At 36.1% G+C, this 21,365-nt stretch overlaps 1 protein-coding gene across 2 annotated transcripts in view; it reads right to left on the reverse strand.

The window, feature by feature from the left end:
• Nucleotides 1–12,931: 12,931 nt before the first annotated feature.
• slc39a6 (solute carrier family 39 member 6) overlaps nucleotides 12,932–21,365 on the reverse strand; it is a 71,139-nt gene continuing 62,705 nt past the window's right edge. For both annotated transcript variants that reach the window (XM_041248033.1, XM_041248032.1), the window contains exons 10-11: nucleotides 19,306–19,496; nucleotides 12,932–16,611 (exon numbers count right to left, since the gene is read on the reverse strand). In XM_041248033.1, coding sequence (XP_041103967.1) covers nucleotides 16,459–16,611; nucleotides 19,306–19,496 — 344 coding nt within the window. In that variant the 3' untranslated portion in view covers nucleotides 12,932–16,458. The remainder of the gene's footprint in view (nucleotides 16,612–19,305; nucleotides 19,497–21,365) is intronic.

Here is a 21,365-nt window from a genome sequence, read left to right on the forward strand (position 1 = left end):
TTATTGATGTATTAGTTTTACTATTACATTTATTTTTTGGTACATAGCCTGTTGTTTGTTATGTCCCATGGTGGCGTTGTGACCCGCGTGAAGCCCATGGCTCATGACACCCCTTCCCAGGGACCAAGAAACTTGAGTTGGCTGACATCTGCTCTCCTTACAGGCTGTTTAGCTCCACCTGGAGTTAAAATTACGAAATGCGCTTTTGTAACGATACTATTATTTTCTGAACTGTAATTGTTTTATTACTGTTTTCTGTGAGAATTTTTTTTCTTGTATGTTTTTCTGTTTTTTTCAACAGAAAGATGAGAACAGATGCTGGGCTCAGCAGCTCTGTGTCTCCCACAGTATTTTTTTGTTGCCGTTTTGGTTACTGCTTGCATCACCACTACGAAAGCTGTTAGGGCTCCAGCAAGCAGGCTTCCCTCAGTCTCGTACTTGTACCGACTGTGGTTTTGCCAGAAACTATTACAGGTGGACATCCCTGTATACTGCTTCCTGCAGTAATGCAAACCGATTAGACCCGTACCGTACCGGTAACAAGGTCACCGCTCCATTCCTGACCTGGTACCATACCGTGCTGAACAGGGAATGAGGTTACTGTACTAGTATCGTACCATACCGACCCAGTGCAAGTCACCGAACCGATACCAAACCACCCCGGTTCCATCTTGGTATTGTAATGTACTGACCCAGTGCCTAGTCACCGAACCGACTCAGGTTACCGACCCAGCACTGTCCCGGTACCACACTGGTACTGTACTGTCTCAGTGCAAAGTCACCCAAACAGTTCCAGTACCAGCATTTCAGCCTTCTGGGTCTGTCCATTAAGGTTATTGACACCCTGCAAAATACCATAACAGTGTCGATGCATTCCCAGTACAGGTACAAGTGGGGCGTCTTTCAGACATGGTGCCTGCCTGTGGGTTTTGACCCCATGACCTGTCCCATGGCAGTTATACTGCAATTTTTGCAGGATCTGTTTGATAAGGGGAAATCCCCCTCCATGTTAAATCTATCTGGCAGCTATTTCAGCTTGCCATGTCAAAATTGACTGTCTCCCCAGAAGCTCACTTCCTGGCAGGGCAATTTTTAAAAGGAGCTCGCCGGCTTCGGCTGCCTATAAAGGATATTGTTCTTCACTGCAGGCTTAACGTGGTGCTTGATGCACATGAAGCCTTGTGACCAGGGTGGCTGGTGGTGACGTCAGACCCGGAAGACAGTGAACACAGGCAGCTGTGCTGGAGTAATGAAAGCGCTGCTTGCACATTTATTAAATAAACAAAATAAAAAATGTCAACAAAATGAAAATACTTTTACAAAAACAAACCATAAAAGAAACAGACAGACAAGAAATAATTCAACCAAGTATCGTGCTGGTGTTGAACCAGCACGCGTAGCAATTGTTTCTTTATAGTTATTCTTGTACCTCCTCTCTCTACTCCCGTTCTCCACTCCTGAACATTCAACGTGCAGCCAAAACTGTTGGTCTTTTATATTATAGCCAAGGGATTAACTGGCTATTAATTATCTTATTAATTATCTTATTAACCCCTTGGCCATAGTCTGCACGAGCTTAATTAATCTGTGTGACTGTCAGCTAATTAAATAATCAATAGCTGATCAGTCACGCATTCTCATGACAGTAAATACTAAAACATAAAACAACAACAAACAATGGCAGACTGCACTTTGCTCATGCTGCATTTAAATAATAATACAAATACAAAATAATACAAACCATAATATGGACAGGGGAGGGGTGTACCCTGCCACATGCATCCATTTGAGCCCTTGCATTCAGCTGAACTGAAATTTGTATCACTCAAAGCGACTTTTTCAATTTGAATCACCTCCACCAAGCGGGTGAGGGAGATGCACGCATTCTCCATGTGAAAGTTTGCTTAATTTTTGCAGAAGCCAGGACAAAGGTTACGCTTCGTACCAATCATGTTTTTTTTGCCAAAGACAATCTTGACATTTCATATCAACCACTCCTGTCCAGTCTGATAGAGTGTCAGCTCCATACGCTCTGTCGTGTACGGACACTACCGTATTATGTTCACAGGACAAAAAGTTGGAGGCAGTCCAAACAGTTTTTTGTCTGCTTCCGGGTAAAGTCCTATGGTCAAGCCCTGTATAAACAGAGGGTGTCCAAATGGATAGCAGACACAGTCAGGACTGCCTATGAGCTGGCCAACTTGCCCTCTCCAAAAAAGCACACTGCCCATTCCACCAGGGGCATGGCAGCTTTGTGGACTTTATTCTAGGGTGCAGCTGTCAGAGGCATTTGCAATGCAGTGGTGTCGGCTACTCCCCATACCTTTACTAGGTTCTGTAGACTGAATGACGTGGACACTAGCTTTTGAACTAGAATATTAAGGGCGGCTTCTGGGTCGACCCTTACAACATAAACACAGAGGTGAGTTTCTCCCTCAATATATTAGCCCGAGCTACTTGTTACTAGGGTTCTTAACAGTAATGCACAAAGCAGCCTTCAGCTTAGCCCTGTAGTATTCCAGCCATTCAGTAATCTTTACTTGTGACGGCTTTGGTACTCTAACCCTGGTTTCCTGAAATAGAACTGTAACCATTAGCCTTTAAGGTTGTTGTGTCCATGATTGCAGCAGGTTCGAAGGAAAACTAATGCTGTGATCTGTGCGTGCAGTCCTCTGGGTCAGGCATGACTGCGTCACAGAGGTACTGCGAGCAGCTTTGATATATCTTATTCATGTTTTGGAGTCTTTAGGTGGTAAGCACCCATTAGGTAATGGTTACATTTCTATTTCGGGACCAAGGGTTATTATAATAACCTAATGTTTTAAATAACCTTAATGGAGAAGCCCAGCTGGATTGAGATGTAGTTAAATAGCCACTGTTTAGATCAGTGTAAAATACACCTTCATCTCCACAAGTCTTTTTCTTGTTCTGATGAGATACCTTAAAAGAAAATTAAGCATACATGTAGTGAATCAACCAGATGCAGAGGTGGCAACTTCTGGGCCCAGAATATAATTAGAACACCTAAATTCCTTTACATGACCAAGAGGTATCTCAAAAACTGAACTTTGTAAACAATAATTAATGAAAAACAGGAAATAATTTGCATTTTTTTTTAAAGAACACATTAAACCTTTAAATGCTTGAATGAAATTCAATGTGTTTATACCAAGTGCTATTGTCAGTAAAAAATAGTTTTCAGAAAATAGTACATGTCTTTTAACAATGAATCCATAAATAATATTCTGATACAATTAGGGAGAAAAAACTGCTCATATATGCATTTTCAAACCGCAATAAATTGATAGTAACCAAAACTTGTTTCAGAGTCACTGAATCTTGTTCAGGCTCATACACACTATCCACGTCCCAGACCAGAATCCACAGCAATCAAAACAGCTGCCTCCATTAACAGTGGATGTGACGAGCAAAGGGCTTTTGGCCTTGTCTGGTTGGGACAAGTGTGCCCTAAGTGGAACAGGTTGTAGGAACAATTCAGTAATTGATCATTTAATGTTTATGTGGGTTGACTAACAATATTTAATTGATGTGTTACAAAGATCAAGCATTTACTGTGAACACACATTTACGCGCAGACACAAGGAACGTTTAATCAATAGTAGTATTTTATTAAGTACACATAATAAACAAAAATCAGAAAAGTTAGAAATTAAATCTCTTAGTCTCTAAGCACAAAACACAATTACAAAGCTCTCACTGCCTTAACTTGACTAGCAGGCAAAATATGATACCGCCTATCTCCTCAAACACAAACAGCACACGAGCACGTTGTGATGTTGTAGCTTGCTCACACACACGCCCACATACAATCACAACTTCAGACTGAAACGATGCAGACAATCTTAGAATATATCACATTAAGCTTATTAATGGTATCTAGATTAAGTATATTGCAAGTTTACTTTTAAGCTTAGACTTTTGGTCAGCTGGTTTGAAAACTCAATCTGTTGAAGTGTCCAGTACAAAAACCTCTCCTCTTACAACGAAGCCTTCAATCCCACATTGGATCAAACTTTTCAATTCTCGATAGAATCAACAAACAGCTGCAACAAAGTCTCCAGTCCACAGTACAGGATCCACAACAGGGCCGGTCTGCTCTGTCCTCTTCGCTGAATCTTTTAGCTACGCAGGTAGCAGGGTATAGTTTCTTTTGGATACTGTGGTTTTAGGTGTACAGCAGACCCAGACTGGTTTGTCTGATAAGACTCTAAGTTTTACGGCAGTCCTCCAGCCGGGCCTCAGTCTCGCTGCTTGTGATTGTTGACACGCTTGCAGCTTGCTTCCTTGTCTTGAGTCCGTTTTCAGGCAGAGTCTCGTCTTTTTAGTCCTGGAGTTGCAGCTTTGCTTAGCAGAGTGACAGCACCTTGTTTAGCAATCGATGTGGTTCGCAAAATGTTCAGTTTTGCTTGGATATTTACAGTCTTTTTACTTTGCTGAGTAGCCACTTTCATGAGACTGTTTGTTATGTTTATCTTGCCTTTTTAACTCACAAATCTTTGAGATTTGTCCTTTGTCTGCTTCCTTTCGTCCAGCAGCTTGTTGTTGCAGTTGGTACTTGTTGACATCTATATTTTATGTCTTCCTTGCACCAAACTGCTTGTGTTTGCAGTTTTGCGGTCTCTTCACTGTCTTCAGTTCAGTATTCCTTCCAGGAACCAAGGGCCCTCTTTCTTAAGACACAGCAGTTTCATTAATTAGTCAAGCTATATCATTAATACACGTTCAGTTATTAATATCATATTCAGGGAATATGTCCAACAAGGTTATAAAAAAAAATAAAAAATAGAATGACGGCCATAACCATTTTTAAGTAGTAGTATCAGTAATAATATCTTTATTTTTATATAGCACCTTTCATAGTGGACCACCATCACAAAGCGCTTTACTTAGGCTGTGAACTGTGCATTATATGCAGAGTCACTTACACTAGGACATTGATTTAACATCTCATCTGCAGGATGGAGTACAAGGAGGTTAAGTGACTTGCTCAGTATCACAGAGTCAATCAGTGGCATGGTGGGAGTTGAACCTGTGACCTTCTGGTTACAAGCCCTGGACTTCAACCACTGGATCACATCGCCTCCAATAACCCTTACCAAATGAACCCTTACCAAAAGGCCCTCTAGAATGCTGTAAACCACTGATAAAAGGGTGCTAATTTTCAAATTGGTTATTTTTTCACTATTGTTATTACTTTTCATTAATATTTTGACAGAGAGTTATGCAGAATACACTACTAGTTCTCAATTGTCAGCTAAGGTCCACAAAGGGCAGACAAAGAGTTCTGATCAGTCTGGACAGGACCAAAGTGAGGGCACTGCCAGTGAGGATGAAATGGAGTGGCAGAAGAAATGGCATGGCATTGCCTCCGTGTTTGAAACCTACCAAGAGTACACTGAAGGTAACAGCTTTTCTATTGTAGCCCACCTCCCTGCAATTTAGGATGGAAAGCTAATACATGAATGGTACTTGGATAAATGACAAATGATAATTGTTCATTTCAGAGCGGGAAACTTACTTACATTCAAGGCTTCTGTTTATGTTAGCATACTAAAGTTTTAGCTTGGATAGTTTCTACTGAATGCATAAGCAGAATATTGAAAGATCTTCAGAATGTCCTATTGCAGTTAACTTGGCACCTGCTTATGGAACGGATAGCCGATAAGGCAGGCAGAGAACGTCCATGAATCCTTGCCCCACTCTAAGGCAGTGTGATTTGAGTCGTTGTATTGGAAAGGATAAAAAGGCCATATACAGTCTTTGTGTGGACATGTGTAAAAGAACATGATTCTCATATAACATGTCTTATAAAACTGTCTTGGGCTGTAGTACTGTATAATTAGGTCTATTTTTTTCACTGTGAAAAAAAATTGTCTTATTTCACAGTCTAAAAATATTCCATGATTAAACATAATATGTATTAAAGCAGAAAAAATAGCATTGCCACATTCAAAATTGATAATGTTCAATTTTCCTAAATATTTAAATGCTTACCTGAAAAACAGTAAATGCTAGAATATTTTTTATATCCACATTTTAAGACATTCTATTTTCACGGTCAGTGAATTATCTAACAAAATAAATATAAAATATTTGAATAAATGTAAAAATCTTTAGCAGAAACATTTCCGATTTTGATGCAGCTGCTGTCTTTTTTGTTGAAGACATTTTAAAGAAATTGTGCAACTCCATGCAGTGTTCAGTCATTTACCAAAAGCAAATGAAACCAACTGCCAGGTTGCTAAATGCAGTGTAAGAGGTAGTGCATCAATAGGGGAAGTGTTTGCCATATTTACGTTTCAGTGATAGAAATATATTTAAGCGATTGTGCGCACTGTTGAAGGCTCTACCGTGGGGTGTTGACAATGAAAGGAGTTATGTGTCCGAGCCAAAGGCGAGGGCACCAACGAAAGTGAAGCTCAACTATCACGTGGTAGAGCCTTCACTGAGAGGACAATATCGATATTAGAAAACAATTTCTCAATTTTCTTTAAAACATGCATTTACATTGAACTTGTAATGATTCATCAGGTATCTCTTCGCTGAGAAAAGCTTTTAGAAAAATAGTCCCAAAAATGTTCATAAAGAATCGCATAAATAAATGAGAGAAAAAATAAATAAATAACTTGTCATAACTGCTTTTAGTTTATCTGGACAGTGTTAGCTTTGTTGTTGTTGTTGCTGAAAGATGCTGTCTGAGCTCCAGTCGAGCTGACAGGCTGCAATTGGCTGACTCTGCAGTTGCAGGAACTGGGCTGGTTGCTTTTGTCGGTGCAAAGAATTAATTGGCTGGTTTTAGTGGATAATAAAATAAATTTGGACCAGCTGTCTTTGTTCAGTATTTGCTGTCCAATAGATGTGAACTGAGCTTTCAATATTTCAAGTCAAAATGAAAAAGCTGGTACTGGTGGATTTATTTTAACCGAATGGCAGATGATACAGAATCATTTTCTAAATATTTTTACACTATTCTTTCAGAAATGGAAGTTGTCACCGGGAAATATATATTATATAGCAATGGGTACGTTTCACAGAAATTGTAAATTCTATGCTAACCATGGAAAAAAAATACAGCTTTAATTACAATTAAGAAATTCTTTATACCAGCTTACACTTTTTTCAACAGAGACAGACTTGGAGGAAAGTGTTCTTCATGAGCAACTGAGATGCCTAAAAGAAAAAAAATGATGAACTGAATTTCATTGCCCATAACCTCAGCTCACATATGCAGGTATCAAAGAAATACTGTATTAGACAATAAACTGTCACAGCACTACAAGGCACAAATTCCTGTTATTTTGTTACTTTTTTCCTGTTAAAGGCAGTAAGCCTTATGAGTTTCCATAAGTTCAAAAGTACTTTTCTTTTAACCTTACTTTTTCTAAAATTGTATTATGATTGTAAAATAGGGATAAGCATTCATATTAATTAATATTCTAATTTTTTTTTTTAACGATTCAAGAAATGCAACCCTGCTTGCAGTCACAGGCATTTTTACACCAAGATTTTTGACTGATAACTACCTGCAGAGTTCTTCAAAGCATCAAATAAACTTCATAAAACTAGTGGCCAAATTAGAAAGGATAATACATTTTCAAAACATGGTTACATTAGATATGAAAAGGACTGGTATTGGTTTTCTAAGGCTAAGGTAATGTTTTTAATGTTGTGATAGAACAGGCTAACAAATCCAATTAAACTAATCATGTGTTTGTGTTACTGCTGCAGGGGCTGGAAGCAAATAAACAGAAATTGGAAACTGAGCGAAAACACCACCAGGCTGCTCCTGACTGCCAGAAAAAGTGCCTTATTTCTTCAATGTAACAGAAGACAGAACTATTTTACGGGATGAAAGGCAAAATCTTGTACATTGTATGCCTCTACACTTGAAGGGCATTGCAAAGGCAGTAGCAAAACTAAAGTTCTATTGTATATATTGTATTGTTTTAGAGAGGTACCAAAATATACACTGTATTTTTCAATGTATTTAGTTATGCAGATCAAATGTATTAAAAACATGTATGGAAATACAAGAAAAATACCTGTTACATTAAGCTAAAATTTGCTAACTAAGCAAATCATTTTTAGAATTTTTTTTTTTTTTTTTAAATCATCCGCTTCATTGAGATGTAACTAGAAGCGCGATAATTTAAACAAGTTAAACATTGCCATACTCACACAAAATGGATGATTTGCATTAATCTGTTAGACAGACTTTTCAGATGCAGGTTCCCACTTAGCGCTTCTGAATTATTTAAATATAGATTATATGGCTCTCAAGCAGCTGAGCTGCCAAAGAACATAAATCACATCTGTAACAGATACAGCTCTTTACTGCCATCGGTTCTGAATCTTATTACAGGCATGCAAAACGGGGAGATGCAGTTCCCTATATATTTTCGGTAATGATTTATATTGCAGGCATAAATTAATATTAAATAGATATGCAATTGCATATTAAATTAATGTTAAATTAATATTTAATAAATCTGCAATAGCTGGTTTCGTGCTAAATGTTAACCAAATGTTGATTGAAAATTAAATTGCTGATCACGTCCATTTATATTACGTTTTGTTACCCTTGAAAATATGTAATAATTTCCCAATGTTTACATGTTTTTAATTGAAAATAGTTACTCTGACTTAAATGTTAATGGAAAGTAACAAGGAATAATTGAACATAAATTTAACGTCAATTGCATATCTATTTAATATTAATTTAACATTTAGTATGCAATTGCATATCTATTTAATCTTAATTTAAAAAATTTAGTTTTCTTCATTAACAATATGTAAATTGCTTGAGATATATTCACATTTACCACTGAGTTGTTACATTAGCTTTAAGGGTTTTTATGTTTGTAAAATCAGGTTCTCTAAGTTTTGTTGAACTACATTTGTGGGTAAAATTAAAGAGCATTTAGTATGCATATTAAAACGTGTCTTATCTCCCAGTACAACTAGTACAAATGTATCCGTGAACCAACCCCCCTGTAACAATCTAATCTTTGTGTACAGTATTTTACAGGAAATACCACAAATGCGAAACAGAAAAATATATACAAAGTGCATTTAAACAAGATAAATAATTCATTAATTAGGATAACTCTTGTATAACTCAGTTATAAGGTTATACATTTGGTTGTTGTTGCAAGGCATGATAAAACCTGATAGACTGCACTTTTGATGGATTGTGTGAAAATGAGATGCATTTGCTCTGATTCGAAGTCATCATGACATGATTTATAAAACACTGATTGATTTTTACAATGTTTTGTATGTGCTGAGATCTAAATGGACTACTAAAGCATATTTTAATTTGTATTTATTTGAAAAAAAAGGTGACAATACAGATTTGTTTGTGATTTGTGACATGTTGTGTTGCTACAGTACCTGGTAGTGGCTTGAGAAAACTGACCAAGTGTTCTTTTTTTTTCTTTCTGTTTTTTACTGAGGCCTTAAACTCCTTTATTGATGAGCTGTTTACATTAAACAACAATATAAATATCATATCTATTTTAAACCAATTTAAAATACTTTTAAATATGTATTTATATGATATGGTGAGAGAACAAATGGCAGAATTTGTTTTGTTTTAATTTATTAATAAAGGCAACATTCGGAGCAAAGATGCGTGTTCTTTCATTTCAAACCCTAGGGGCCAGTGAATTAAAAATGGGACACAAGTTATTTCAATTCAGGTCAGTAGTAAACACATTTTTAATCAAATGTATGTCTTGAGGTTGCAGAAAACAATTTCTGAAACAGTCATGTAGTTTATCAGTACTGGTAGTCCACAAAACAACCACTATAGTAAAAACGAATGTCACCTATGCCATAACTAGGGATGTAACAGTTTAACCCTTTGCGGTCCTATGTCGGACAAGGTCCCAACATTACAATTTTTGCTTTCTAGTCCGATGTCGGAACCTGTCTGACATCAAAAAGACATTAAGCACAGGTCTCTAGTCATTTTTCCTCTGGAAAAGCAGAGAAAACCTTTCAATGGCAGAGTCAGACCGATAGGAGCCGAAAGAAGTATTTGAGCAATACACATAGCCCCTGCACCAGAGAGATAACACGGACACAAAGAAGATAGCTGCGCTTTTTGAGATGCTATAGCAATAAAATTAATCTGCATCGTATTATTGAGGAGTTTGGTGATATGCACGACTTTGAAGAGGTATGTGAAAAATACATCGAACAAGAGGTGGGCTTGGCTGGAGATGTGTCCTTTTGCTATATGCTATGCCTTTTAAACCGGTTTTACTCTGAAAAAAATATTTTAAAACAGCGTGTATGAAAATAAATTGGAACTGCTGTGCCTGACAAGCGCTGAATAAACGGACAAAGGGTTAAACATTTAATTGTTTAAAACTATAATATTTTCTTACATACATCTATAAAATGTATACAATGTGCATGGTATGATAACTGTTAAAAAATACTTTATCCTTAATATCATGGTATACAGTACATCATGCAAGTTATCAAATAAAAGCTTAAAAGAAAGACTAATGTAAATCACTTAAATTACCGTAATTCACAAAAATAAAACCAACAAATAACACTTCCTTTCATGGAATGAATTAAACATTTGGTATTTAGTATTTTACTATGCCAAATAACTTTTTTTATAAAGTTATAAAACTTTTTTTTTTATAAAGACTATCAGAATAATTATTAAACAAAACAAAAAACTGAAGTTGTACACTCAATGTTATATTACAACAGTATTAAGATCTATTTGTTCAAAATGGCGTGGTGCTGTAGTTTGTTAAACATTTTAACGTAGAATATTAAATAAACAAATAAATAAATAAGTACTTTGTTTAACTGATGGCAAATAGAATTGGAAAATGTTCGGTCTTTTGCTTAAAACACAAACATGTACCACAGGTTATTATTTACGAGCTGAGATGAGTGGTTTATTATTTCAACCAGATAAATAAAATATGTCCAGGCGATTCTCGACTTATGACGCTTCGACTTCGATACGGTGAGACCTGAATCATTCGTCATGTGAACATGCTCGGTGTCTGAACTGCAGTACCTGTCGCGGTGGCCCTGACAGTCTAGCGGGTTTTCTTTACGCATATAACTGTTTTTTAATTGTTTTATTTGCCCATAACAATGTCCAATAAGAGCAATTGACTCAAAACGAAACCTAAGCTGTGAACTCTGTCACAGGTAGGTGTCTGAGTAATATACTTGTAATCACCGGGCTGAGTGTAAAGATTTAAATAAATATTTGCATGAGTACAATATAACGGGTCATTTTTGTAAAATTATACTATCTGGCTGAAGAGTCAGTAACGTAACCCCAATTTATAAGATTGTTTCTATGGGAAAATGTGCTTCGTCTTATAATGAGACTTTTGGGAACCAATTAGGTCGTAAGTGCGAGGACTGCCTGTATAGCAAAAAAAAAAAAAAAAAAAAAAAAAAAAAAAAAGAAGTATTTTAACACTGAAACGTGTTACTGGATTCACATTTACGACATTGCACAAGTAAGCTTTCACAATGATTACACTATGTAACACAAGAAGCTCACTAGTAAGGAAAAAGCGGCTTGGAACAGCTTTGTTGCAGTGGTTCGGGGCTTCCTGGACAATCACAAGGCCGAAAACTATGTGGAGCTGGTTGAGACTCCGGTGAAGAACTACGGCACAATGGGCTGTAGGATGTCCCTCAAAGTCCATATCCTTAATGCTCATCTTGATAAATTCAAGGAGAACATGGGAGCGTATTCGGAGGAGCAAGGCGAGCGCTTCCACCAGAATATACTGGACTTTGAACGTCGCTACCAAGGACAGTATAATGAGAACATGATGGGAGACTACATTTGGGGGCTGATTCGTGAAAGTGATTTACAGTATAATCGTAAATCTCGAAAAACTACCCACTTCTAAATCTTTTGTAGTCATTTTTGTATTACTTTAATATAAATACATGTTAATTTGGATTCATATGTTGTTTTTTTCTGACTTTTTTCTGTCAGCAAGCAGCAGCCAAGAGCAGTTGCCACAGCAAGCTTTAGGTAACAGAATGCAGTCATTGAAACATGTAATTGTGTATTTGACAATTTCCTTCAAAACCATTATCAAAATACAGTATCAGTTCACAAAAAGATCTTCCTCAGACACTTTGCTAAGGCTGCAAGTACATCGCTTGATTTAGAAGAAGCGTGTTTGCAGTTGAAAAATGCGTTAACAGTTATATAACCGAATCACGATAATTGCTGTTTAGAATAAAAGCAATGGTATTAATACGCGGTAAACCGAAAAAACGGTATACCGACCCATCCCTAGTTTGTGCACTTCTTTTATTCTCTAGTAGAACTAGGGGAGGATCAGGAGAACAAATAGATGGTTTGAACTCCTGTAAGTGGATAGTTTGTGTACTGGCTTACAGATTTTAACATACCCGGACAACAGTCAATCAAGAATCACACAGACTCGGTTTATTCAAAGTTTAACAAATCAGAGCTCTCAATGGCTCTGTAAAGGCAATCACTGTTTCTGGGATCAATCTCAAGTGTGGGTAACAGTTTTAAGCGTCCTAAAACCTGCATAAAACTTTAAACCGGCTAGTCGGACTCCCATCTTTACATTCTAATTTTCCCATTAATTCATTTAACTGGGTGAACTGCGTCACATCCCATACATTCAATTATCTTTACATTTTTTGGATAAACATGCAAATGAGAATAATACACCATGTACATCATTGCATTCAAACACAGGAGGCTGTGTGGTCCAGTGGTTAAAGGACTTCAGGAGGTCCCCGGTTCAAATCCCAGCTGATTGTGTGCCCCTGAGCAAGTTACTGAACCTCCCTGTGCTCTGTCTATAAGGTGAGGCATTCTTGTAAGTGACTCTGCAGCTGATGCATAGTTCAAAAAACCTAGTCTCTGTAAGTCACCTTGGATAAAGGTGCCTGCTAAATAAACTAATAATAATAATATAAAAATAATAATTTTACAATGTTTGACCATGTGTGTGCAAGCAGGGCATGTTTTTGGTCCTGGTTGAGTCAGCCTAGTTCTACACTTATGACACCCACACTGTAAGTTAAGTATGTGTCTGTCTTTCCCTCTCTTCAGAGTCTTCCACAGGGAGGATTACTTCTGGACTGAAAATGATTATCTTAATGTACTACAACTTGATCACAAAATGGCTATTTTATTAGGTATAGCTTCCATCCAATATATCTGAGTTGGCCAGAATTCAGTATTTTTCATATCAATGGGTTCCCATGCCTCACTTTCATTTCCAGCATCAGTGGAGAACCCCCAAAGAAGTGAAGATGGTTCTATCGAAGGGCCCTATACTTCTGCATCATAGGCCTTCCGTTAGAGAGGAGCTAGTACTTTATACAAGAGAAGGGATTTTAGGGTCACTTGTGACAGTTTGAAAAGGAACTCTGTGGAATAATTTCAAAAAAGTTAAAGAAAAGTGTTAAATGTAAATTATGTAATGCAGAACTTACTTATGCAAACAGCACTAGAACAATACTAAATCATCTGAAACTTAAGCAACCGTGTGTTTCAACAGGAAATAAAGATGACAGTAAGCAAACATTTGTTTCTGAAAATTACATAGTTACGGCACAACCTGGAACGAGAAATTAAATGAGCTTTTGTGCACCATGGTAACTGAAGACATGCTGCCAATTAGTTTTGTTGAAGGTGCAGGATTTCTCAAATTAATGGCTTTTGTGAAGCAGGAAACACTGTGTATCTCTGAAGCACACTATAACCGCACGCATAGAGAAATGCTATTGAGAGTGTGCAAGTACAGCCCTCAGAACATGTTTTTTTCGCTGGTGGACTTGTAGTCAATCGTTTGTGTACTTGTGTACAATCGTTTTTTTTTGTTTTTTTTTTTTACTGAAAACATGTAACTAAAGTTGATGACACATTTAAAACTAACATTAAAATTGAACTTTATTATTATTATTATTATTATTTTTTTCTTCATTTTTTAAACAGGGATTTCTGAATGAAGCGGAACTAATGTCCTGGATTTGTTTTTTTTTTTGGTCAACTGGAATTTTCTTAAATTAAAACAACTGACTTTAGATGGCAATTAAAATGGTCCGACTTTTTCGCTATTACATTTGAAAAGATGCTATTAAATACAAATGCTGCAATTTACTTAAACACTTATTTTTGTTTACCATACGATACACCAACAAAGCAAAGCGCTAACAACTGAATATGCAATCATCAAACCAGACAATAGTACCTACACCATATCATAATCATCATCATAACAATAATAATAAAGACAGTACTATGCCCATTATATAAAAAAATAAAAAATCCCCAAGAGGACGATTATGATAAACAAAATAAATAAATAATAATAAAAAAAATGTAATTGGTCTAATTCACTGCCAACCAACAAGTTTACTTGTCATGGCATTATCTATCAGACTTTAAATTATGGCAGAAAACCAAGTGCTGAACATTTGAAATAAAGCACTTTACACACCTGTATGCTTGGTTATGTTTTTTTTTTTTTTTTTTTTTTTTAACTTATTAAAAAAAAACGAAAACAAGAGTTACCGGTATCACCGTTCACTTCTCGTTTTCTCTACTGCCACCTTCCACACAAATCAACACACACTGGAGTTCAGGCAGAGTGAGACCAATGAGTGGCAGACAGAGTGGAAGAGACTCGCCTCCTGTCTTCTTTTGCTGTGTTTTTTTAACATTTATAACATTGCAAGATAAAAGTAGAAGGAATATGATTGGCTAATCACTTCAGGAGTAGGTAAAATCTACTTTGTCCTCCGCTCCTCTAGCACAGAGAAGCCAGATTTTCCATCAACTGATATTGCGCTCAACTCCCTTCGTGGAGCTTCTTGTGTGCAAAATAAGTAATATTTATGCAAATAAAAGTAAACGTATGTGATCATTCAGTATCTGATTTTTAAATTTATTTTTTGCTTAAATTTTCGAGGTGGCAGTACCTCCCTTGCATACCTCAAGGAGCCACCACTGCTTAAACTCCAAAAACTGAGCACCTAATTAAAAAAAACCAAGTGGTCCATACTTTTATTCTGTACATGTTTAAAAAATGTTGAGATTAAAAAAAAAGTTCACAAACCATCTTCACTATTGTGTATGAGGTACCTGAACTGAAGGAAATAGAATATTTCTTGTGCTGATTTATTATTTAGGCTATTGGAAATGACCACAACACAACACCGTCCACCGCTGGGATATTGAAGTCTGAAGACTACCAGACCACAGAGGGAATTCTGAGCAAACTGCATTATTCATGGAATATTGGACTTTTTGTGGTTAAATCTAGGACAAAATATGTGATTTACATTAAATCCTAAATTTAAAAAAAAAAAAAAAAAACTTAAAATATAGTTACGTTCTAACGTTTTAATATCAGTTTCATGGGGGGCGCAACAAAATGTATGCTAAGAAAAGGGGGCTTCATATTAAAAGCGCGCACCACTGCTCGAAATTACTGCAGAAAGAGCAATTCATTATTTTACAAAAATTTTAAACAAGTGCTCCGGCTTTTCTGATCCGTACCACATCATGGATCATTATTGCTGTGTTACCTGTTTGACAATGTGGGCAATAGTCCTTACAGTGCACTAGAGTGGCAATTTTGAAAAGAGCTCTGAAACAGAATTTAGAAGCGTAAAAGGTTGTCAGATTATTAACAATGAAAATTAAAAAAAAAAAAACAGTTGCATTATTTAAGCAGTTGTAGCAACAAGTGGGGACGTAAAACACTATATTTTTCGGAACCCCACTACTTTTACTGTTTAAGTATGAAAATTATGTAAAGAGATGTGCTTCCATTGATAAGTGACTATACTGTCTTTTAAAACAAATTTCCTAAGTATTCAAATACTTTTAAATATATTAATATTATCGCTGAAAACAAGGACACATTTTAACTTATGTGCTTACATCTTATATCACCAACTGGGGGTATATTCTAATTACGCAAAAGGCATTTTCTGAAGTGTTAAACCAAAGTTTGGTACAGGGAATTTCAACCTTGGTATAACACACCAGTATTACATTTTTCTTTTTCTCTTGCACCACAGAGCACTCTTCATATCTATAAACGTCATTGTTTTTTGTAACAAAATGTAAAACTGCTTGTGACACAAGTCTATTGGTGAGCATTAACTAATACATTACACTACCAGCACACACTTAAAGCAAAGAGAAAATGCCATTATAACATAGTACAGAATGTAACATGAACACTACAGACAATTCTGTATTAGGCAGTATTCGTAACAATACGAAAATAAGTCACTTTACAGTTAGCAACACAAAACTCCCTTATAAGTAAAAGCATTCAAGGTAGAAACAAATATAAGCATCAGAAGTTTTACTGTTGTTGGCTTATGTAGCAATGGCTTTGGAGTAACAAGACTAAATGTACTGCATCACAGTTTAATGTCCAACAAAATTTTGTCTTCAAATATGGCAATGACAAGCATGATGCTGAACCCCAGTAGAATTCCAGCATTCTGCAACAGGAAGTAGCCACAGTGGCTAAAGCCATGATCGCCAGCATCATTGTGCAGCATTTCGGGCACCTGCAAGTTAATACATGAATATTAGACCATACTGTAGAATGTTCTATTTCCATGGAAGTTTTATAGAATCTTTATAGAAAAATCTTTTGTAGCAAAAGCTTTGGTTTTGTGGATGAGGGAAAAAAAATGACAAGAAATAGATGTCAAGAGTTTTTTTTTTTTTTTTTTTTTTTTTTTTTTTTTTGCAAAATTACAAAAAATGCTAATTCAAAAGTATTCATACACTTTGATGCTATTATCTACAAGGTGCTAGAAATATGATAAATTGAACCTAATTCTAGAAAATGCTGGATTGTAGGTGAACATTATTAGAGAGTATAAAAGGGTTAGGCATAGGATGATTGCTGTCATTACCAATAAGGCAATATGAAAAAAGTAAAGAGCTATCTGAAGACCTTAGGCAGAAAATTATTTCTTGTCAAGAAGCTCGAGAAGGATACAAGATGATTTCCAAGCATTTGAGTATCCCAATTTCAACTATTGTTTCCATTATCAGAAGTATAAGACTCATGGTACTGTCACAACGCTCCATCGGTATGGAAGAAATAAGTCTTTTTTCCAAGAACAAGCAGAAGAATTGGGAGGAAGGTTAATAACAATCCCAGATTGACTGCCAAAAATATTCAAAGTGAATTGGCTGCGAGTGGGACTGGGATTTTCATTTCAACCATAGATTGAGTATTGCATGGTGAAGGTCTCAATGGTTGCAGGCCAAGGAAAAAGCCACTCATAGGAAAACATCATAAAGACAATCACTTAAAGTTTGCAAAACAGAAGTTGAATGATGGATAGGAGTTCTGGTCAAAGGTTTTGTGGCATGTTAATGAAATAAAAATCGAGCTATTTGGTCACACTGAGTCGTTATGTTTGGAGAAAGTCTGGTGAGGCGTACAAAGAAAAGAAAACCACACCTGCTTTCAAGCATGGAGGTAGCAATATCATTCCATGGGGCTGTTTTTCCTCTAATGGCACAGGGAATTTAGTTCCAAAACATGGTAAAACGGATTCCATAGCTTGCCAAAAGATACTGGCCAATCATCTGAAAGCCTCTGCTACAAAACATGGTTTAAAGCGCAACTGGATGTTCGAACACAACAACAATCTACTTCAGAATTGTTAAAGAAGACTAAAATCAAAGGTTCGGGAATGGCTAGTCAGTCCAGACCTAAATCCGATTAAGAATCTCTAGTATGAGTTGAAGAAGGCGTGCGCAAGAGAAGTCCTTGGAATTTGAATGACGAACTTTGCATTAAAAAATGATCAAAAATCACTAAAGAACCATGCCAAAAGCTCATTGACAAATATCTTAATCATTGAAAAGAGTTTACCATTGCTAAAGGTGCCACAATTAACTATCATTTCATTTTCCTTGTCAGGGTATAAATACTTTTGAATTAGCATTTTTGGAGTTTTGCAAAAAAGTTAAAAAAAAGCTGAAATTAATAATGATTTTTTGTAACTTTTTTCCTCATCCACAAAAGCAAAACTTGTGTTACAAAATATTTTTTCCATAAATAAATTTCCATTGGGGTATGTAAAGTTTTGACTACAACTGTATATGTTTGTATATATATATATATATATATATATATATATATATATTATATATATATATATATATATATATATAGCTGTTTGGCATCTGGAGGTGGCCTCAGGTATTTCACACATTTCTATTAACTGATCTATTGCACCAATTACGCTTGAATAAATCTCTGTATTTTACACTACTTCAAAATTCAGTTTTAATTGGAAGGATCCTCTCTGCTGCACACATTTCCGCTCAAACAACACATAAATAAATACTGTAATTTGAAACATTTTAAGAGAGAACAGGGCCCTGTTTGAAGCTTAATTTCAAGATTATCATTTATCAACAAATATTCATATTTGATAGTTATTTTTGTTTTATTATGCATGCATTGCTGAATACCAAGTGTGCATTACATAGCTCAAGTCTTGCATATTTAAATATGTACTGGGTGGATTTCAAACAGTGCAAAGCACAAATGGCTTGGACTGTAGAATGTAAAAGTACATTGCTACATAAAATGTCAAATTTAACAAGGCTTTACTTGTTCTTTTAACTTCAAATGAAGACCAAAGCCACGACAGAATCAGAATCCTAGAAACAGTTTATCCCAAAATAAATAAACTACTAAATACCAAGGCAGACAGGCAGCTGCTTCAGTAAATACATTTATCATGTGTTAAATGAAAGTGCTGACTCTGACTTTGTCTTTAGTACTTCACAGCATTTTGCATTTCAGTTATTATATTTAAGTGAAAGATTTGATTCATGAATTGATTCAAACTTGTGCCATTAAAATCAATGGATTTATGTTTTAAATGAAGATAGTTACAATAAAAACCCATGTTGAATATGTCAGCTCAATATGTATTTTTAAAACAAAAAGAAGTCAAACACTGTTTCTGATCCTACATTGAGCTAACTGGATTATTTAACATGTAGTCAAAGAAGTCAAACTATGGAAGAATGTTAACAGACACTACTGAATGATCATTTTAGTAAGACAACAGACATGAATTTTGGACCCAAAAGCTTACATTAAAATGAATTGTAAGTGATTATATATTAGTACATAATATAAGGTGGTAACATGTTCCCACTCATTGGGCTGTTCTGGGGAAAGTCATGTAGAAAACTGCCTTGTCAGATAAATATGTACTTACCATATCCACCAGAGCCACATACATAAACAACCCAGCTGTTAAGGCAAATATCCACATAGATATATTTTCAGCATAATGGCCGATGAGTATCCCAGTTATCATGCCCAGGTATGCCATCATTGCTGAAAGCATGTTGTACAGAATGGCCTGCTTTACAGTCATGCCAGCTTTGAGAAGTACAGCAAAATCCCCTGAAAATAATAATAATAATAAAATAATAATAATAAATAATAAATAATACACACACACACACACACACACACACACACACACACACACACAGTGCCGTGAAAAAGTATTTGCCCCCTGTCTGATTTTCTGCATTTTTGCACATTTTTCACATTGAATTTGGTCAGATCTTTTTGTGGGTTGTAGATACAGTACTGAGTGTCCTTTTGCGATTCAATGCCTTTTAAACATGTTTTACCCGGGGGGAGGGGGGGGGGGGGGGGGGGGGGGGGGGGAATAAAAAATTAAACAGCACATAAACCTTGTGTAAAAATAAATTTGACCTGAAGCGCCTGACAAGCACTGAATAAATGGACCGCAAAGGGTTAAGAAGTGGAAGATGCATCATACCACCCAGACACTACCCAGATCAGGTCGCTCTCCCAAACCGAGCAGCCGGGTAAGCAGGAAACTGGTTCGGGATGTCACTCTGAAGGCAACAATGACCTTGAGAGATCCGCAAAGTTCTGTGTCTGAGATGAGAGTCAGTGTTCACACATCAACAATAAGCTGGTCCCTACACAAAGCTGGCCTGTATGGACGGGTGGTAAGAAAGAAGCCATTACTCAAAAAGCCTCATCTTAAAGCATGTATGGAGTTTGCGAAAAAGTATGCAGATGATATTACAGACATGTAGAAAAAGGTTTTGTGGTCAGACGAGAAAAAATTTTTACTTTTCGGTCTAAATTCCAGTGCAGGCAAATCCTTGAGGGAAACCTGTTTCGAGTCAGCCAAGAATCTGAAACTGGGAAGGAAATTCACATTCCAGCAGGACAATGACCCGAAACACAAAGCCAAAGCCACACTGGAGTGGTTGAACTAGAAGTGAATTAATGTTCTCGAGTGGCCCAGTCAAAGTCTTAACTTCAAATCGAAAATCTATGGAGAGTCTTGAAGATTGCAGTCAATCGACGATCCCCAACAAAGTTATCAGAACTGGCAAAATTTTCCCGTGAACAATGCGCAAAAATTTCACCATCATACTGTGCAAAGCTAGTAGAGACCTATCCAAAAAGACTCATAGCAGTAATTGCTGCAAAAGGTGCTTCTACTAAGGGCTGAATACTTATGCAACCAGTAAATTTCATTTTGTGCATTTTTTTTGCATGTTTTGCTGACATTTAACCCCCTTCTCATATACCAGTGTTCAGTTTAACCACTACAGCTTTGAATAAAAAAAAAAAAAAGTTTGTTTGAAAAACTGTGCATACATTATTTGTAATTCAACAAAATGTGACATTATTGGTAGGGGGTGAATACTTCTGCAAACCACTGTATCTGAAGAACCATTTATTTGTCGTAAAGCTTGGTATTAACATTGAGTATAATACTGAGAGTATCTGATTCTGTGGTTATGGAGGAGTGGGGGGTCTGCCTGTCTGTTCATCCATCGGTCTATTATTATTATTTGTTTATTTAGCAGACGACTTACACAGACTATGTCACATTTACATTGATGCATACAGGAAATCTGGATAATGGCTATCAAATTGTGATTAAACATTTCATTATTCTTATTCTATACTGTTAAATATATACTGTTGATAAGTCATGGTCAACCACAGTGGAGGATGTATGTTACTAACATACTTCTTATTCGTGATGGGCACCAATATCAATATTTTGATATCATATCGATAATAATAATTGTCATATCATGATATCGTGGGATTTAAAAGAAACTTCTCCTACAGAAAGATTGCAGAGAAATACTTTTTATTGCTCAGCTAAAATATAAATGCAGTACAATCAAGTTTATTTTAAGAAACAATACACTTTATACATATCAAATCATGGCCAATCTCATAGGCAAAAAAAAACCACACACTAAC

This window comes from Polyodon spathula, chromosome 4 (assembly GCF_017654505.1).
Source record: "Polyodon spathula isolate WHYD16114869_AA chromosome 4, ASM1765450v1, whole genome shotgun sequence".
Classification (NCBI taxonomy): Eukaryota; Metazoa; Chordata; class Actinopteri; order Acipenseriformes; family Polyodontidae; genus Polyodon; species Polyodon spathula.